Raw genomic sequence first — 17247 nt, 5'->3', positions numbered from 1 at the left:
GGAAGGTGAATGGTGAGTCTGGTGTGGTGGTTGGTGGGTTGGGGCTGGGCCACACAGGGCCTTGCAGGCCTCAACACTGACTCTCCTGTCCTCTGAGGGAAGGTGCCTGGCGTCCGGCCCGTACCTTCACCGAGGCTCACGTCAGCTCTTGAGTGGGCAGAGGCCCTGTGCTCTCAGGCATCCCTAGCCCCATTTTGCTCCCTCTCCCTGCGGGTGCAGTTACCCTCCAGGGCTTCACCTTGTTCTTCGTGGGAAATGCCTCAGCTCCAGGAACGGCCCTGCCTCCTTTTAGGCCTGGGTGGTATTTTCCCTCTCTGTGAAGAGGAGGGGGAAGTGCCTTGGGGACCCCTGTTGGAAGCACCCCCAGGCAGCGGTTCCTGCACCCACTGGGAGGGCACCCATACGTTCCCCGTGCTTGGCTGATGGTTGTTCCCCTTCCTCTCCTTCTATGGGATCCCGATCCAGATCAAGATGCTGTTGCGTCCACCAGCAACCGCTAGCCCCCCAGGCGTGGCCCAAAGCAGGGCCACACACCTCTGCCTGCTGGTGTGAGTGAGGTGTGCTGTGGTGGGAAGAGCTGGCAACCATGCCCGAGGGCCTCACTCTGGCCTTCACCAGGACAAAGGCTTGGGAGAGCCTGGGGCTGGGGCTGCCACAGTCCTGAGTGTCTCAGCTTCCTCCCTGAGTTGAGATCTATCATAGATTCGTTCCTGGAGGGTGGATGGTGGCCTGGAGGACACTTTCCAGAAGTCACATGCCTTCTGTCCACTGGAGCTGGACTGCCTGAGTTATTTAGGGACTCTCCATACTGCTGTACTTGGCTTGAAAGTGGCGATAGAAGCCAGTCATGGGTGGGGTCTGGCCTGCCAACCAGTGGGTCCTGCCCCTGCATGGGCTTAGAGCTTCTCTCCCATGTCTCCCCTATGGAGACAGCCTCCAGCCCACTTGTGCAGCGGGGAGCAGGACCCCCTCTTCTGTAGGCCCTCCCTTGATCCACGCTGTCTTCATCTCTCTGTCTCTTCTTCTGGGCCTTACATCCTGAGGGCAGTGCTGCAACCTATTCTGTCTGCCATGCCTGGCACGCAGTAGGGGAGCTCCGCAGGAGGTGTGCAGTGTTTTGTTTGAGCATTTCTGGCTTGCAAGGCACTAAGCCGGGTGAGTGTGGTGGAGGGTGCTCTCCAGAGACCTGTGCAGACTTCATATGGGGGCTCTGAGGATAGCCCAGCATCTTTGGCTGGGAAAGGGTGGTCCTTGTCTAGATGAGCAGGTTCATAAGCAGAACCCCCAGTTCATGTCTTTTTCCTTAAGTTTGACATCTTGCCTCTCTGTCTTCACTAAAGAACGTGCTCCCGAATGTCAAGGGGCATCTGGACAGTGGGGCCGCGGGTGTTTGAGATTTATGCCCAAAAGGAGGCAGAAGTCCTTCCTTCCCACATCCCTTTTCACACTGTTCTATAACCTGCTTTATTACTTTTCTAAATTGAGGTCTAACTCGTATAATATAAAATTAACCATATGAGGTATCTTGAATAGGTGAATTCATAGGTACAGAAAGCAGATTGGTGGTTGCCGGGTGCTGGGGGCTGAGGGCCGTTTGGGAGGAGACTGGAGAGTGACTGCTACTTGATGGGAATGAGGCTTTATTAACATTTGAGTGACAGAAATGTTCTGCAGCTGGATAGAGCTAGTGGCTGCACTGCATAGTGGAAGGTGTTCTAGAAACTGGTATTTCTTGCACTGTAAGTCTGACTGATCTTTTGGTGTTGCTGTTGCAGACACAAATACTCTTGATGCTTAGGTGGGAGAATAAGTTAGAAACTCAGGGTGATAGAACACTGTCTTAATCCAGTGTTCCCACAACCAAAAAATGAGTGTCGGGGCCGGGCATGGTGGTTCAGCCTGTAATCCCAGCACTTTGGGAGGCTGAGATGGGTAGATCACTGGAGATAAAGAGTTCGAGACCAGCCTGCTACACATAGTGAAACCCCGTCCCTACTAAAAATACAACAATTAGCCGGGCGTGGTGGTTCAGACCTGTAATCCCAGCTACTCGGGAGGCTGAGGCAGGAGAATTACTTGAACCCGGGAGGTGGAGGCTGCAGTGAGCCAAGATTACACCATTGCACTCCAGCCTAGGGGACAGAGCAAGACTCTGTCTCAAAAACAAACAAACAAAAAGAGAGTGTCGGACTTGTACATTCTCTCATTGCCTGATCTGAAGTCTGCACGAAGACCCGCCTTCACGGCTTAGCTGGTAAGCATGTGCTTTGTTTCCTGTCTAGTGTGTACTGTAAGCATGGTCACCTGTGTCCCATCGACACCGGCCTCATCGAGAAGAATATCGAACTCTTCTTTTCTGGTTCAGCAAAACCAATCTATGATGATGACCCATCTCTTGAAGGTAAGGAATAGTCCAGGATTATGTTTGGGGCACACTTTAAAAACAGCCAGGCAGGGTGGCTCACATCTATAATCCTAGCACTTTGGGGGTCTGAGGCCAGAGGATCACTTGAGCCCAGGAGTTTGAGACGAGCCTGGACAACATAGCAAGAGCCCGCCTCTATTAAAAAAAATAATATATATAGCATATATATATAGTATACATATATACTTATATATATGTATAAATAAAAACATACTTATGAAGCAATAGTCAGCTGGAGCTGCTACTGCCTCTTAAAGTTAGGGCGTGAGACTTTGTGCCGGGAGCAGCTGTAGGCCAAGTCATTGTGGTGACTGAGGAGCACCCAGCCTGGCTGATGGGATGTCTGCTGAGTGGGTGCTTGGAGCGCCTCCTGGGTTTGGGATGTGAGTCAGAGCCTTTAGTCCATTTCCTTTTTCTGCTCTAGGTGGTGTTAATGGCAAAAATCTTGGCCCCATAAATGAATGGTGGATCACTGGCTTTGATGGAGGTGAAAAGGCCCTCATCGGCTTCAGCACCTGTAAGTGTGTGGCCCATCATAGGCTGGCCGGGGTCTGAAAGGGGCCTTCATGTTCTCCTTCCTGGGGGCTGACGGGGCTCTGGTGGGAATTCTCAGCAGGCTTGCAGAAGGCCATGTGACTGTGGGAACCTTAGCAGGTTCAGTTGGGGTAGCCTCTTGTGTTAGTTATGACTGGCTCTGGAACTGACTCTCCAGTTGTAAGAGCAGGTCTTGGCTGGATATGGTAGCTCACACCTGTAATCCCAGCAGTTTGGGAGACCGAGTTGGGGGGATCATTTGAGGCCAGGAATTCGAGACCAGCCTAGCCTGGCCAACATGGTGAAACCCCCTCTCTACCAGAAATACAAAAATTAGCCACGCATGGTGGTGCACACCTGTAATCCCAACTACTTGGGAGGCTGTGGCAGGAGAATCACGTGAACCCAGGAGACAGAGGTTGCAGTGAGCCGAGATCACGCCACTGCACTCCAGCCTGGGTGACGGAGCAAGACTCTGTCCTCCCCTGCAAAAAAAAAAAAAGAGCAGGTCTTATTCTCACAACCCAAACCCAGACTGAATTCCAAACACCAGAGATGAGCTCAATGAAGGCCTACTCAGCTAGTCTTCGCTCTCTGGCTGGCTCAGACAGGCTTCTTCAGAACAAGCCAGCTATGATATGTTGTGCCCTGTGTTTCTGACATTTGGGTATGGGATGACTTTTAGACTGTTGGGTGAGTTTGGTAAACTCCTCCATGCCCTGTGGCCACTGTAGGCGCCATCAGATTCCGGCCCCTTTTTCACACCTCCTCTGTTCACCCCAGCATTTGCTGAATACATTCTGATGGATCCCAGTCCCGAGTACGCGCCCATATTTGGGCTGATGCAGGAGAAGATCTACATCAGCAAGATTGTGGTGGAGTTCCTGCAGAGCAATTCCGACTCGACCTACGAGGACCTGATCAACAAGATCGAGGTAAGAGATCGAGGGTCCTCAGCATCTGGGATTCCCACTGGAAACTTGCCTTCAGAACCAGCAGACACTGTTCTTCAGTTGGATTTAGGCCAGTTTGGCTTAAGCATGAGAGAAACCTGTTCTCTTTCAAGACCACGGTTCCTCCTTCTGGCCTCAACTTGAACCGCTTCACAGAGGACTCCCTCCTGCGACATGCGCAGTTTGTGGTGGAGCAGGTGGAGAGTTATGACGAGGCCGGGGACAGTGACGAGCAGCCCATCTTCCTGACGCCCTGCATGCGGGACCTGATCAAGCTGGCTGGGGTCACGCTGGGACAGAGGTAAGGATGCGGCGGGGACCAGAGTGAAGACTGGAGACCGGGGAGGGTAGAGCATGGCCCACATCCTCTGTCCCAGTCCTCTGAGATGCTGAAACCTCTCCCGTAGGCGAGCCCAGGCGAGGCGGCAGACCATCAGGCATTCTACCAGGGAGAAGGACAGGGGACCCACGAAAGCCACCACCACCAAGCTGGTCTACCAGATCTTCGATACTTTCTTCGCAGAGCAAATTGAAAAGGATGACAGAGAAGACAAGGAGAACGCCTTTAAGCGCCGGCGATGTGGCGTCTGTGAGGTAACCTCACCTGTGGGGGCTCCTGCTCCCCTAAGGTGGCCCAGCCTCTGGCCTGATCTGAGGACTGCTCCGTCTTTCTCTCTGTGGCTTGAGACTCTGGCTGCTCAAATGTGACCCCTGAGACAGAAATTAGTTAGTGGTCTGGGAGGACCCTGCATGCTTCATTGAATGTCAGTAGGACAGATGTCCACAGAGGCATGCTTGGGTGCTTTGCTGATAATGCCACTGTCCTTAATTGAAGAGCCTGGCTTCTGGGTGGCTCTGCTGTGCCTGCATCTCACTGTCTGAAGGCCCCTGTTGGACTGCTAAGGGAGTATTCACATCTAAGTGGGCACTTTGTCCAGCTTAGATTCGAGGCCCTCAGGAGGCGTCCCTTTCTGTGAGTTTTTAAAATATATGTTTACTTCACTCAGGAGGAACCAACTTCCTAGTCCTGTGACCCAAAGACCAGGAATATTTTGATACCTATTACCTGACTTTCTTTTGGATAAAGACTGGCTTCAGGGCTTTGCTTTTGATCCCTGCTGGCATCTCTTAACAGGAGCCTGCATGTCCTCACCATTGTTATTTTGGTTTTATTTTATTTTTCTTGGTTAACACACGTGTGTTCAATGTTTTATAACTTCTAAAATCTTTTTTCTTTTTTTTTTTTAATTTTTTTGAGACAGTCTCTCTCTATCACCCAGGCTAGAGTGCAGTGGCACGATCTCAGCTCACTATAACCTCCGCCTCCCGGGTTCAATCAGTTCTCCTGCCTCAGCCTCCCGAGTGGCTGGGATTATAGGCACCTGCCACCATACCTGGCTAATTTTTTTTTGTATTTTTAGTAGAGATGGGGTTTCACCATGTTGGCCAGGCTGGTCTTAAACTCCTGACCTTAAGTGATCTACCCACCTTGGCCTCCCAAAGTGCTGGGATTACAGGTGTGAGCCACTGTGCCCAGCCCTAAAATCATTTGTTTTTATTTGTGTAACTGTTATGTGTTGATACTGGTAGATCTAGTTATTTCGTTTTAAATATTCTGTAGTATTTTGTTAAATGAATATCCTAACTTACTCCTCAATGATAGGCACCTCTTCAGTATTGTAAATATATGGCAGCATCCTTGAGCAAAGCTTCTCGCGAGTGTATCTGCTTAGAAGTAGCGTTGCTGGGCTGTGGGTGTGTATTCTTAACTTTGATCTGGAAGATTGCTCTCCAAAATGGTTCTACCAACTTATCATTTGAGCAGTGTTCAGTCTTGTTTCCTCACGCCACCTGTCTGGCTTCTTAACCTTTGCCCGTCTGGAGAATGGGAAGGGAATTTTATTTCTCTCACTTACCTTATTTCTAATGAGGTTGAATATTGCTTTTTTTTTTTTTTTTTTTTTTTTTTGCAGACAGGGTCCTGCTGTGTTGCCTTGCCTGGTCTCAAACTCCTGGCTTCAGGTGGTCCTCCTGTCTTGGCCTCCCAAACTGCCAGGATTAGAGGCATGAGGCACTGCACCCGGCCAAATAGACACATTTTTAAAAGTCTTGGTTTTTTGTTGTTGTTGTTGTTGTTGTTGTTGTTGTTGTTGAGATGGGTCTCGCTCTGTCACCCACTCTGGAGTGCAGTGGCATGATTGTAGCTCACTGCATTCTCAACCTACTGGGCTCAAGTGATCCTCCCACCTTAGCCTCCCAAGTAGCTGGGACCACAGGTGCACGCCACCATGCCCAGCTAATTAAAAAAAAACATTTTGTAGATGGGATTTTGCCATGTTGCCTAGGCTGGTCTTGAATGCCTGAACTCAAGCAGTCCTCCTGCCTTAGCATCCTGAGTTGCTAGGACTGCAGGAATTTGTTACATGCCTGGCTAATTTTAAATTTTTGTAGAGTTGGGGGGTCTTCATATGTTGCCCAGGCTGGTCTTGAACTCTTGGACTCAAGTGATCCATCTACATCTGCTTCAGCCTCCCAGTGTACTGGTTCAGGCATGAGCCACCATGCCCAGCCTAAAAGTCTTAATTCACCATTTGTTTCATTGTTACTAAGGGCTGTGTGACTTTTTTTTTTTTTTTTTTTTTTTTTTTAATTTTTTGAGACCTAAAAGTCTTAATGCATCATTTGTCTCATTGTTAGTAAGGGCTGTGTGATTTGCCCTTTTTTTTTTCTTTTCTTTTTTTTTTGAGATGGAGTTTTACTCTTGTTGTCCAGGCTGGAATGTGGTGGTATGGTCTTGGCTCACTGTAATCTCCACCTCCCAGGTTCAAGCAATTCTCCTGCCTCAGCCTCCCAAGTAGGTGGGATTACAGGCACACCCTACCACGCCTGGCTAATCTTTGTATTTTTAGTAGAGATGGGGTTTCACCACGTCGGCCAGGCTGGTCTGGAATTCCTGACCTTAAGTGATCTGCCTGCCTCGGCCTTCTGAAATACTGGGATTACAGGCATGAGTCATTGTGCCCGGCCCTGATTTGCCTTTTTAATGCCATTTTTTAGGTGTGTCAGCAGCCTGAGTGTGGGAAATGTAAAGCCTGCAAGGACATGGTTAAATTTGGTGGCAGTGGACGGAGCAAGCAGGCTTGCCAAGAGCGGAGGTAGGTCAGGCCGAGTCTTCCTCCTGTGGCAGAAGACTTGCCAGCTGGTGGCGGATGCACTGTGGAGAAGGGCCCGCGTGTGTGGGACAGCACCAGGATTCCTTCGTTAGGCATTGTCTCAGGGCCTGTCCCTGTTATGACGAAAACAGCCCCGGTTGGTCTTACTTAGAAAAGGGGCCTTAGGTATAACCAGTGACATTGCAGGTGTCCCAATATGGCCATGAAGGAGGCAGATGACGATGAGGAAGTCGATGATAACATCCCAGAGATGCCGTCACCCAAAAAAATGCACCAGGGGAAGAAAAAGAAACAGAACAAGAATCGCATCTCTTGGGTTGGAGAAGCCGTCAAGGTAACCCTTGGAGCCCCTCGGTCATCTCACTGCCATCTTCCCAATAATCAGGTTGTCCCCTAGTATCTTGCCAACCTGACCTCTCGGGCAGCCCGAGCCCCGGCACCAAGAAACCTGTCTGTTTGCCCCTGAGAGGAGCATGTTCCATGGCTCAGTACCAGCAAGGCATTTTTGTGTGGCCACAAGGCTCAGTTCTCCTAATGTCCCAAAATGGGCATTTGACACAGTTCTAGGGGCGTCAGGCAGGTGAGCCCTCATAGCTTGTTTTTCTGTTCTGTTTTGTTTGAGATAGAGTCTTGCTCTATCACCCAGGCTGGAGTGCGGTGGCACGATCTCAGCTCGCTGCAACCTCTGCCTCCCAGGTTCAAGCGATTCTCCTGCCCCAGCCTCCTGAGTAGCTGAGATTACAGGCGTGCACCACCATGCCAGGCTAACTTTTTTTGTATTTTTAATAGAGACAGGGTTGCATCATGTTGCCCAGGCCATTCTCGAATTCCTGGCCTCAAGTGATCCACCCACCTCAGCCTCCCAAAGTGCTGGGATTATAGGTGGGAGCCACTGCGCCTGGCCTCTCATAGCTTGTTTCCAAGAGAGCCGTCACAGCCCCCTCTGGCGTGGGGTGGGTCTTTCTGGGGCACCAACAGATGGCCTCCCATCCGTTCTGTGGTCATTGGCTTCACCGAAGGTCAGTTCCTTTACCACAGTGTGAGAGAGAGGAGTGAGTATCCTCTGTGTTGCTTCTCTGATGTCCATAAATTAAAGATGCAATCAGTTCACTTAATCATGAGGCTTGCCACCTGCTGGCTGCCTGGGCCGTGGCTGAGCCCCTGCAGGAGGACAGACATGGGTACTACTGCATGGCATGAGTGCCTCTGCAGGGTAGGGGGCTGGGAGGAGGCTGGGGTCACGAGGTCTTGCAGAGGTGACACCTGGGCTGAGATGGAGAAGGTCAGGTAGGACCTAGCCACACGACCTGGGGGAGAGCTGCACTGAGGTGGCAGTCAGCTTACCTTGTTGGAGAAAAGGAAGGAGGCCCCTGCAGCTGGAGTGGCTTGAGCCAGGGGGTGATGGGCAGGACAGGGGTCAGGGTTCAGGCTATGGCCTTACAGACCATGGGTGAGGTGTTGTGGGCTGTGCTGTTAAAATTGAATCCTGGGACCCGAGTGGCAGAGCGGAAGTGGGAGGGACGCGGATGCCCTTGGCCACAGCATCTGGCCAAGGAAGGTGGATGTTCTCTTCTTTTTTCTTATTATTGAAGCCCTTGTAGAACAGGATGTTCTCTTTAGCAGCAACTCTTCATTGACTTCTTAATGAAATCGAGTCATGTCTTACTTTAAGTAACAGAGGACCATGCAAGTCAAGGCCAGCAAAGACCCTCAGAATGATCCTCCATGAACTTATGCTCTCATTTTCAGACTGATGGGAAGAAGAGTTACTATAAGAAGGTGTGCATTGATGCAGAAACCCTGGAAGTGGGGGACTGTGTTTCTGTTATTCCAGATGATTCCTCAAAACCGCTGTATCTAGCAAGGTTTGCATCTTTCTTTTTGCTTGACTTCTGCCTGCACTTTCTCATCAAGTAGGAGATGCCTGTTTTGCCAAAATAGCACCAGCAGCTTTTTGCCCTAGATGAAAACCGAAAAGGACGAGTGCCCCTGCATAGACTCGGTCACATATCTGCTGGCCAAGTCAGAGCTTTCTCCCCATGCCCGTCTTCTGATTCCAGGGTCACGGCGCTGTGGGAGGACAGCAGCAACGGGCAGATGTTTCACGCCCACTGGTTCTGCGCTGGGACAGACACAGTCCTCGGGGCCACTTCGGACCCTCTGGAGCTGTTCTTGGTGGATGAATGTGAGGACATGCAGCTTTCATATATCCACAGCAAAGTGAAAGTCATCTACAAAGCCCCCTCCGAAAACTGGGCCTTGGAGGTAAGTGCCTGGTGTCCCTCGTGAGCCCCTGCCTTACCATGGAGGGTCACTGCTGACGTGCGTTCTGTTTTGTTTCGATTTGTATTTTTTTTTTATTCGTATTTTTTTCTTTTTTTGTGACGGAGTTTCGCTCTTGTTGCCCAGGCTGGAGTGCAATGGCATGATCTCAGCTCACTGCACCCTCCACCTACCGGGTTCAAGTGATTCTCCTGCCTCAGCCTCCCGAGTAGCTGGCATTACAGGCACCCGCCACCACGTCCAGCTAATTTTTTGTATTTTTAGTAGAGACGGGGTTTTACCATGTTGGCCAGGCTGGTCTCGAACTCCTGACCTTAGGTGATCCACCCGCCTCGGCCTCCCAAAGTGCTGGGATTACAGGCATGAGCCACCGCGCCTGGCCTGACACTCATTCTTATCTCCCAAGGGAGGCATGGATCCCGAGTCCCTGCTGGAGGGGGACGACGGGAAGACCTACTTCTACCAGCTGTGGTACGATCAAGACTATGCGAGATTCGAGTCCCCTCCAAAAACCCAGCCAACAGAGGACAACAAGTTCAAGTGAGCACTAGGGCTGGACTCAGGGTCAGCAGGCACTTTCAGCCCACATCGCTCCCTTTTCCTGTGTGTTTCCGTGTGGTTGGCTTCCCCCAACGGACCCCCAGTTTGTGTCTCTTGCTCGTCAAAGGCCAGCCTGACTATGGATGATGCTCAAGTGTGTAGATGGCCTGGAGTTGCTGTAAGTGTGTGGATGACCTGGCGTTGTCTTTGTAAGAGGGTTCCCTACCCAGGAACAGGGTTCATCTTCCCATTTCAAGACTTCCCGTGTGTTCTTCAGTGTGTGCCCAGCTCTTGCATGTGTTTGGCTGTTTCTTAGATATTTTCTCCTGTAAATGAAACCTTTTATTTGATTCTTTTCTTTCTTTTTTTTTTCTTTTTTTTTGAGGTGGACTCTCGCTCTGTCGCCCAGGCTGGAGTGCAGTGGTGTGATCTCGGCTCACTGCAAACTCTGCCTCCCGGGTTCATGTCATTCTCCTGCCTCAGCCTCCTGAGTAGCTGGGACTACAGGCGCCCGCCACAATGCCTGGCTAGTTTTTTGTATTTTTAGTAGAGACGAGGTTTCACCGTGTTAGCCAAGATGGTCTCAATCTCCTGACCTTGTGATCTGCCCGCCTTGGCCTCCCAAAGTGCTGGGATTACAGGCGTGAGTCACCACACCTGGCCTCGATTCTTTTGTAACTGGGTGACTGCTTTGACGGAAGCTTTTATTTTTTATTTTATTTTATTATTTTTATTTTATTTATTTTTTTTTTTGAGACAGAGTTTCGCTTTTGTTGCCCAGGCTGGAGTGCAATGGCTCGATCTTGGCCCACTGCAACCTCTACCTCCTAGGTTCAAGCGATTCTCCTGCCTCAGCCTCCCGCGTAGCTGGGATTACAAGCATGGGCCACCATGCCCGGCTACTTTTTTTGTATTTTTAGTAGAGACAGGGTTTCTCCATGTTGGTCAGGCTGATCTCGAACTCCTGACCTCAGGTGATCTACCTGCCTCGGCTTCCCAAAATGCTGGGATTACAGGTGTGAGCCACCGCGCCTGGCGAGCTTTTATTTTTTAATGTCCAATGCCCCATGCCTTCTTTTTAACCTCCATACCTCACTTGTTTCAACTAAAAGCAGCAGCCAGCATCCCCAGAGGAGCAGGTGGCAACCAGGGAAACCCAGGAGGCCAAGAGGGCTCCCCGGGGGCATCTGTGCTTCTCCCATAAGTCTCGTGCTGGCTTTGGCTTGATCTCTATTTTCATTTTATTTTTTATTTTTTTGAGATGGAGTTTCACTCTTGTCACCCAGGCTGGAGTGCAGTGGCACGATCTCGGCTCACTGCAACCTCCACCTCCTGGGTTCAAGCGATTCTCCTGCCTCAGCTTCCCAAGTAGCTGGGACTACAGGCACCTGCCACCATGCCCGGCTGATTTTTGTATTTTTGGTAGAGACAGGGTTTCACCGTGTTGGCCAGGCTGGTCTGGAACTCCTGACCTTGGGTCATCTGCTCCCTTCAGGCTCCTAAAGTGCTGGGATTACAGGCATGAGCTACTGCAGCCAACCTCATTTATTGATTTATTTATCACCCAACCTCTTTTATTTATTTATTTATTTATTTGAGACAGGGTCTCGCTCTGTCACCCAGGCTGGAATGCAGTGGTGTGGTCACAGTTCACTGTAGCCTCGACCTGCTGGGCTCAAGTGATCTTCCTGCCTCAGCCTCCTGAGTAGCTAGGACTGCAGGCATGCACCACCCTGCCTGGTTAATTTTTAAAAAATTTTTTGTAGAGACGGGGTCTCACTGTGTTGGCCAGGCTAGTCTCAAACTTCTGGGCTCAAGCGATCCTCCTGCCTTGGCCTCCCGAAGGGCTGGGATTACAGACATGAGCCACCATGCTGGGCCTTGATCTCTATTTTTAAGGCCGTCTTCAAGTCTCCTTTAAGGGCTTACTAGTCAAGAATAATGTTGAATTTCCTCAAATACCTGTTGAGCCTTTATAGAGAGAACAGTAGGAGTCTCTGCTGGATTGAGTTCCTCACTGAGCCACTCGGGACTGTTGCTCGTGTTGTGTTCTTAACCGTATTCTAGACCCTGTTCATTGATATCTTAGGGTTTTTGTGTCAATGACTCAAAAGTTGCTTGATTTTCTTGGCTATGTTCTCTCTGGGCTTTGGTCTCAAATAAGTGCCTTCAAAATGTCAACACAAAGCACAAGAAAGCCACCCCTTCCTTCTAGCATCTGCAAATGTTTTTTTCTCTTGGTTGCCAGAGTCTCTGGATTAAGCTGGCAGTAGCTGCTGTGGCCACTGCCGGCCACCTCAGGGCCTTATGTTTCTGTCCCTTTGTTTCCTTCAGATTCTGTGTGAGCTGTGCCCGTCTGGCTGAGATGAGGCAAAAAGAAATCCCCAGGGTCCTGGAGCAGCTCGAGGACCTGGATAGCCGGGTCCTCTACTACTCAGCCACCAAGAACGGCATCCTGTACCGAGTTGGTGATGGCGTGTACCTGCCCCCTGAGGCCTTCACGTTCAAGTAAGTGCCCCCCTCGGAGCAGCCGGGGCCAGGGCGCTGCAGGCCGAGCCAGGCTGGCTTTGTGTTGTCCCCCTCCTTACAGACATCGCCAATCCCTCTACACCAGCTGTTGTCCTAGCCGTCACGTTGGCATAGGTGGCAAACAGACAACATAAATCGTGGAATGTAGACTGACCATGATGCTATTGCAGAGCAAAGCTGAGTGTGAAAGTCAACTCGCTGGTTTGGCTGGGTGTGGTTTCTCACGCCTGTAATCCCAGTGCTTTGGGAGGCTGAGGCAGCGGGGAATCATCTGAGGTCAGGAGTCTGAGACCAGCCTGACCAACATGGTGAAACCTCGTCTCTACTAAAAATAGAAAAGTTAGCCGGGTGTGGTGGTGCACGCCTGTAGTCCCAGCTACTCGAGAGGCAGAGACAGGAGAATCACTTGAACCTGGGAGGCAGAGGTTGCAGTGAGCCAAGATCATGCCACTGCACTCCAGCCTGGGCAACAGAGTGTGACTCCATCTCAAAATAAAAAAAGAAAAAAAAAGAACTTACTGGCTGAAGTGTGAGGGACAGCTGGGGGCCCTCCCCAGTTCTGCCTCTGCCCAAGGACACCTCCTCTCCATCCCCTGCTGTGAAGTGGGAGAGTGGGATCTTGCCTGCTGGGGCTCAAAGGGTTGAGTGAGTTGAAAGTGCTCCATACAGTACCTGGCTTAAAGTAAAGGTTTAATGGACATGAGTTACTTCTTGGTTAGAGGGAATCACATCAGATGACTTCTCTGTGTCAGAGGATCGAGGCTCTTCCAGGAAAAACCTAAAGCCACAGATTGTTTCCACACTGATCCATTCTGTGTTTTTCCTAAGAATGAGTGTGTGGTTGGAATTACAGCCCACGTTTTCCAGATGCTTTCCCGGCTCACAATTCCATTTCCTTAGAGCCCCAGCTCCCTTGCCTTAGTTCAGTTACTGTGAATTATGAGAACTGGAGAAGCAGGGTCCCTCCAGCCTCGGCACAGTTGGGGTGCGTTACCCCCTCTGGTTGTCCTTGGTGGGAAGGGGACACCTCTCCGTTATGTTTTCTGCCAGTTGCTCCTGGCAAAGTGGGAGAGTCAGCACAGAGACGCCTTTGGGGCCCGTCAGACTCCTGGGGGGCCTAGTGGGGAGAACGTGGCAGCCGCCTTCCCTAACGGCAGGCCTTCTTCAAAGAACAGCTTTTCCACACTAGTCAGACCACACTCCCATTGTCCCAGGCCCCGTGTCGCCTTACATTGGCCTCCAGTGTCGCTTCTAGATCAGAGCCTTAGTCAGGGTAGCATAGGTTGTATCATAGCAACAACCCCAAATCACAGTGACTTAAAACCACAGAAGCTGGACTGGGTGCGGTGGCTCATGCCTGTCAGGAGTTCAAGACCAAGACCAGCCTGGCTGACATACTTGTCTCTACTAAAAATAAATTAGCCAGGGTTAGCTGGGTGTGGTGGCGGGCGCCTGTAATCCCAGCTACTTGGGAGGCCGAGGCACGAGAATCGCTTGAACCTGGGAGGAGGAGTTGCAGTGAGCCGAGATCGTGCCACTGCACTCTAACCTTGGTGACAGAGTGAAACTGTCTCAACAAAAACCACAGTAGCCACTGTCTTGCTCATACGAGGTGCCCATCACAGGTCAGCAGAGGACTCCGCCTGTTGTGTCCCTTGGATATCTCGGCTGTTGGAGTCAGAAGTTGCCAGTCTTTGAGCCCACGGGAAAGCACACAGGACATTCCCCAGGCAGTGACATCCTCTTTGGTCACTTCTGCCCACGTCACATGCCAGGAAACACAAGATGCCAAGTGGTCGTGAGGCAGGAGACTGGGGTATTTGAGCAGTGTCAGCCACCACCATAGCCAGTAATGCACAGAGGGTGAATGTGTGCTTCAAACTGTGAGACTGAATCTTCGGCTAAATCTTTTTTTTTTTTTTCTGTGAGATGGAGTCTTGCTCTGTCACACAGGCTGGAGTGCAGTGGCACAATCTCAGCTCACTGCAACCTCTGCCTCCTGGGTTCAAGCAATTCTCCTGCCTCAGCCTCCCAAGTAGCTGGAATTATAGGCAGGTACCACCACATCCGGCTAATTTTTGTATTTTTAGTAGAGACGGGGTTTCACCATGTTGGCCAGGGTGGTCTCGAACTTCTGACCTTGTGGTCCACCTGCCTTGGTCTCCCAAAGTGTTGGAATTACAGGCGTGAGCCACAATGCCCAGCCTAAATCATTTCTTAGGGTACACACCTACCTTAATTCATCAGGTGCTTGACTTTAAATGGTTATTGTCACTGGTCAGTCATGCCTGACTGACCACTGCAAGGTGGAAGGTTCATTGATGCCAAGTGGGTGCTTCAATGCAGCATCAAGCTGTCCAGTCCTGTGAAACGCCCACGGAAGGAGCCTGTGGACGAGGACCTGTACCCAGAGCACTACCGGAAATACTCCGACTACATCAAAGGCAGCAACCTGGATGCCCCTGAGCCCTACCGAATTGGCCGGATCAAAGAGATCTTCTGTCCCAAGAAGAGCAACGGCAGGCCCAACGAGACTGACATCAAAATCCGGGTCAACAAGTTCTACAGGTCAGCAGAGGCCTCTGTTCTTCCACGAGGCCGCAGACTCTTCTAGAAGGCTCTGCCTGAAACAGGGTTGTGGCATAGCACCCACGGTTGTTCTAACAGTTAGGTTGAAGTAGCTGTTTTTCCAAGTGTTTCTGATTATCGGTGGGCACTGATAATGACTAGAATTCTAGTTCCCAGCCCTCACTTTTAGGTCCTTATGTTAATGTTGCAGAGCCCTTTTTCCAAAAGAAATCCTTAAGCTGTCTGGGCACTGTAGCTTACGCCTCTAATCCTAGCACTTTGGGAGGCTGAGGCAGGAAGACCACTTGAGTCCAGGAGTTCAAGACCAGCTTGAGGAAACGTAGTGAGACCCCGGCCCTACCAAAAAAAAAAAATACTAGCTGGGCGTGGTGGCACATGCCTGTAATCCCAGCTACTTGGGAGGCTGAGGCTGGAGGGATCACTCAAACCCAGGAATTTGAGGCTGCCGTGAGCCATGATCCCACCACTGCACTCCGGCCTGGGTGACAGCCAGACCCCATCTCAAAAGAAAAAACGGGTAGAGTGTCTGGGCAGCCCCAGAGAACCTCCCAAGGTCCATCTATGACTGTCCAGGTTCTGTCCTGCTGTCCCTACCTCTTCCCAGGTCCTCCTTTCTGTCTCTGGGATTTTTTTCTCTTTCCTAAGCTTTTGGCCTATTACGTTTTCTTTTTCTAAGACCTGAGTAACTTGTAGTGATTAGGCATTAACCTGAAACTAGCCTGTACAGGAAGCTATACACTTGTCTAACCTCTTAGCTAACATAGATCAAAGATTTCCTGAAGCCTTTGTAATAACAGGAAATAAAACAAGGGTTCTGAGTGGTACAGGCGAGAGAAACACACTCGAGAGGCTGCTACCGGCAGGCGGACACAGCAGGGCAGGGCCAGGCGTGCAGAGCAGGCAGCCAAGCTGACCTAATGGTTGGGGGGTCTTTACCCGGCGGTTCCCTAATTGGGGGCAAATCTACCTTGCAGTTCCCTCGTTTGGGGAGGAGATATCTTTACCTGCGGTTCCCTAAGTAGGGGGGTATTTACCCTATGACTCCCTAACTGGGGGGTCTTTACCCTGCGGTTCCCGACTGGGTCTGGGGTCATTACCTGGCGGTTCCCTAATTGTGGGGGAATCTACCTTGCAGTTCCCTAATGTGAGGAGGGGATATCTTTACCTTATGATTCCCTTACCGGGAGGGGTCTTTACCCTGCGATTCCCTAACTTGGGGGATCTTTATCCTGCGGTTCCCTAACTGAGGGGGTCTTTACCCTGTGGTTCCCTAAATGGGGGGAACTTTACCCTGCGGTTCCCTAAATGGGGGGAGTCTACCTTGCAGTTCCCCAGTGTGGGGAGGAGATATCTTTACCCTGCAGTTCCCTAACTGGGGGGGGGGGTCTTTACCTGGTGTCTCCCTAACTGGGGGTGTCTTTACCTGGTGTCTCCCTAACTGGGGGTGTCTTTACCTGGTGTCTCCCTAACTGGGGGGGGTGTCTTTACCTGGTGTCTCCCTAACTGGGGGTGTCTTTACCTGGTGGTTCCCTAACTGGGGGTGTCTTTACCTGGTGGTTCCCTAACTGGGGGTGTCTTTACCTGGTGGTTCCCTAACTGGGGGTGTCTTTACCTGGTGGTTCCCTAACTGGGGGGGTCTTTACGCAGCAGTTCCCTGAGCACCCCAGGAACATGGTGCTGATGGTGCTGTTTAATTCAGCATAAGTTCACCACAAAGGAGAGCTCCTGATGAGGCCTCTCCCGCTTGCAGGCCTGAGAACACCCACAAGTCCACTCCAGCGAGCTACCACGCAGACATCAACCTGCTGTACTGGAGCGACGAGGAGGCCGTGGTGGACTTCAAGGCTGTGCAGGGCCGCTGCACCGTGGAGTATGGGGAGGACCTGCCCGAGTGCGTCCAGGTGTACTCCATGGGCGGCCCCGACCGCTTCTACTTCCTCGAGGTGGTGCCCCTGCTTGCTAGAGGGAAGGCTTCGGGGTCAGAGTTGGCCAGAAGGAGTCTGATGTCGGGTTATGCACAAGGCGGCTTGGCTGCAGGGTTTCAGCTTTTGTAAGAAGTGGATGGTTGGCTGACGTGAAGCTGTTCTGCAGGAGCTTTTCGGGGGTCTGAGCAGGGTTCTCCAGAGCACAAGTTGTATGAGATTCAAGTAGTTCCGGAGTTTAACACTCCTGGTTTTTAAAAAGTACGTCATTAGAGAACCTAACGTTTTAGTGTCTTGGT

At 51.1% G+C, this 17247-nt stretch overlaps 1 protein-coding gene across 10 annotated transcripts in view; it reads left to right on the top strand.

Annotated features, from left to right (window-relative positions):
• The window catches only part of DNMT1 (DNA methyltransferase 1), a 73829-nt gene that overhangs the window by 35462 nt on the left and 21120 nt on the right, over nucleotides 1-17247 (top strand). For all 10 annotated transcript variants that reach the window (XR_010125019.1, XR_010125016.1, XR_010125017.1 and 7 more), the window contains exons 17-29: nucleotides 2283-2401; nucleotides 2850-2942; nucleotides 3743-3894; nucleotides 4026-4213; nucleotides 4320-4506; nucleotides 6970-7067; nucleotides 7272-7419; nucleotides 8835-8950; nucleotides 9146-9350; nucleotides 9775-9908; nucleotides 12243-12416; nucleotides 14784-15005; nucleotides 16777-16969. Coding sequence is in view for 4 of the 10 variants with exons in the window: in XM_054461672.2 (XP_054317647.2) it covers nucleotides 2283-2401; nucleotides 2850-2942; nucleotides 3743-3894; nucleotides 4026-4213; nucleotides 4320-4506; nucleotides 6970-7067; nucleotides 7272-7419; nucleotides 8835-8950; nucleotides 9146-9350; nucleotides 9775-9908; nucleotides 12243-12416; nucleotides 14784-15005; nucleotides 16777-16969 (2029 nt within the window). In the remaining 6 variants the exon portion in view is untranslated. The remainder of the gene's footprint in view (nucleotides 1-2282; nucleotides 2402-2849; nucleotides 2943-3742; nucleotides 3895-4025; nucleotides 4214-4319; nucleotides 4507-6969; nucleotides 7068-7271; nucleotides 7420-8834; nucleotides 8951-9145; nucleotides 9351-9774; nucleotides 9909-12242; nucleotides 12417-14783; nucleotides 15006-16776; nucleotides 16970-17247) is intronic.

The sequence above is a fragment of the Pongo pygmaeus genome, chromosome 20, assembly GCF_028885625.2.
Source record: "Pongo pygmaeus isolate AG05252 chromosome 20, NHGRI_mPonPyg2-v2.0_pri, whole genome shotgun sequence".
Taxonomy (NCBI): Eukaryota; Metazoa; Chordata; class Mammalia; order Primates; family Hominidae; genus Pongo; species Pongo pygmaeus.
The sequence above is the reverse complement of the archived record's forward strand: the minus strand, read 5'-3'. Positions and strand labels throughout refer to the sequence as shown.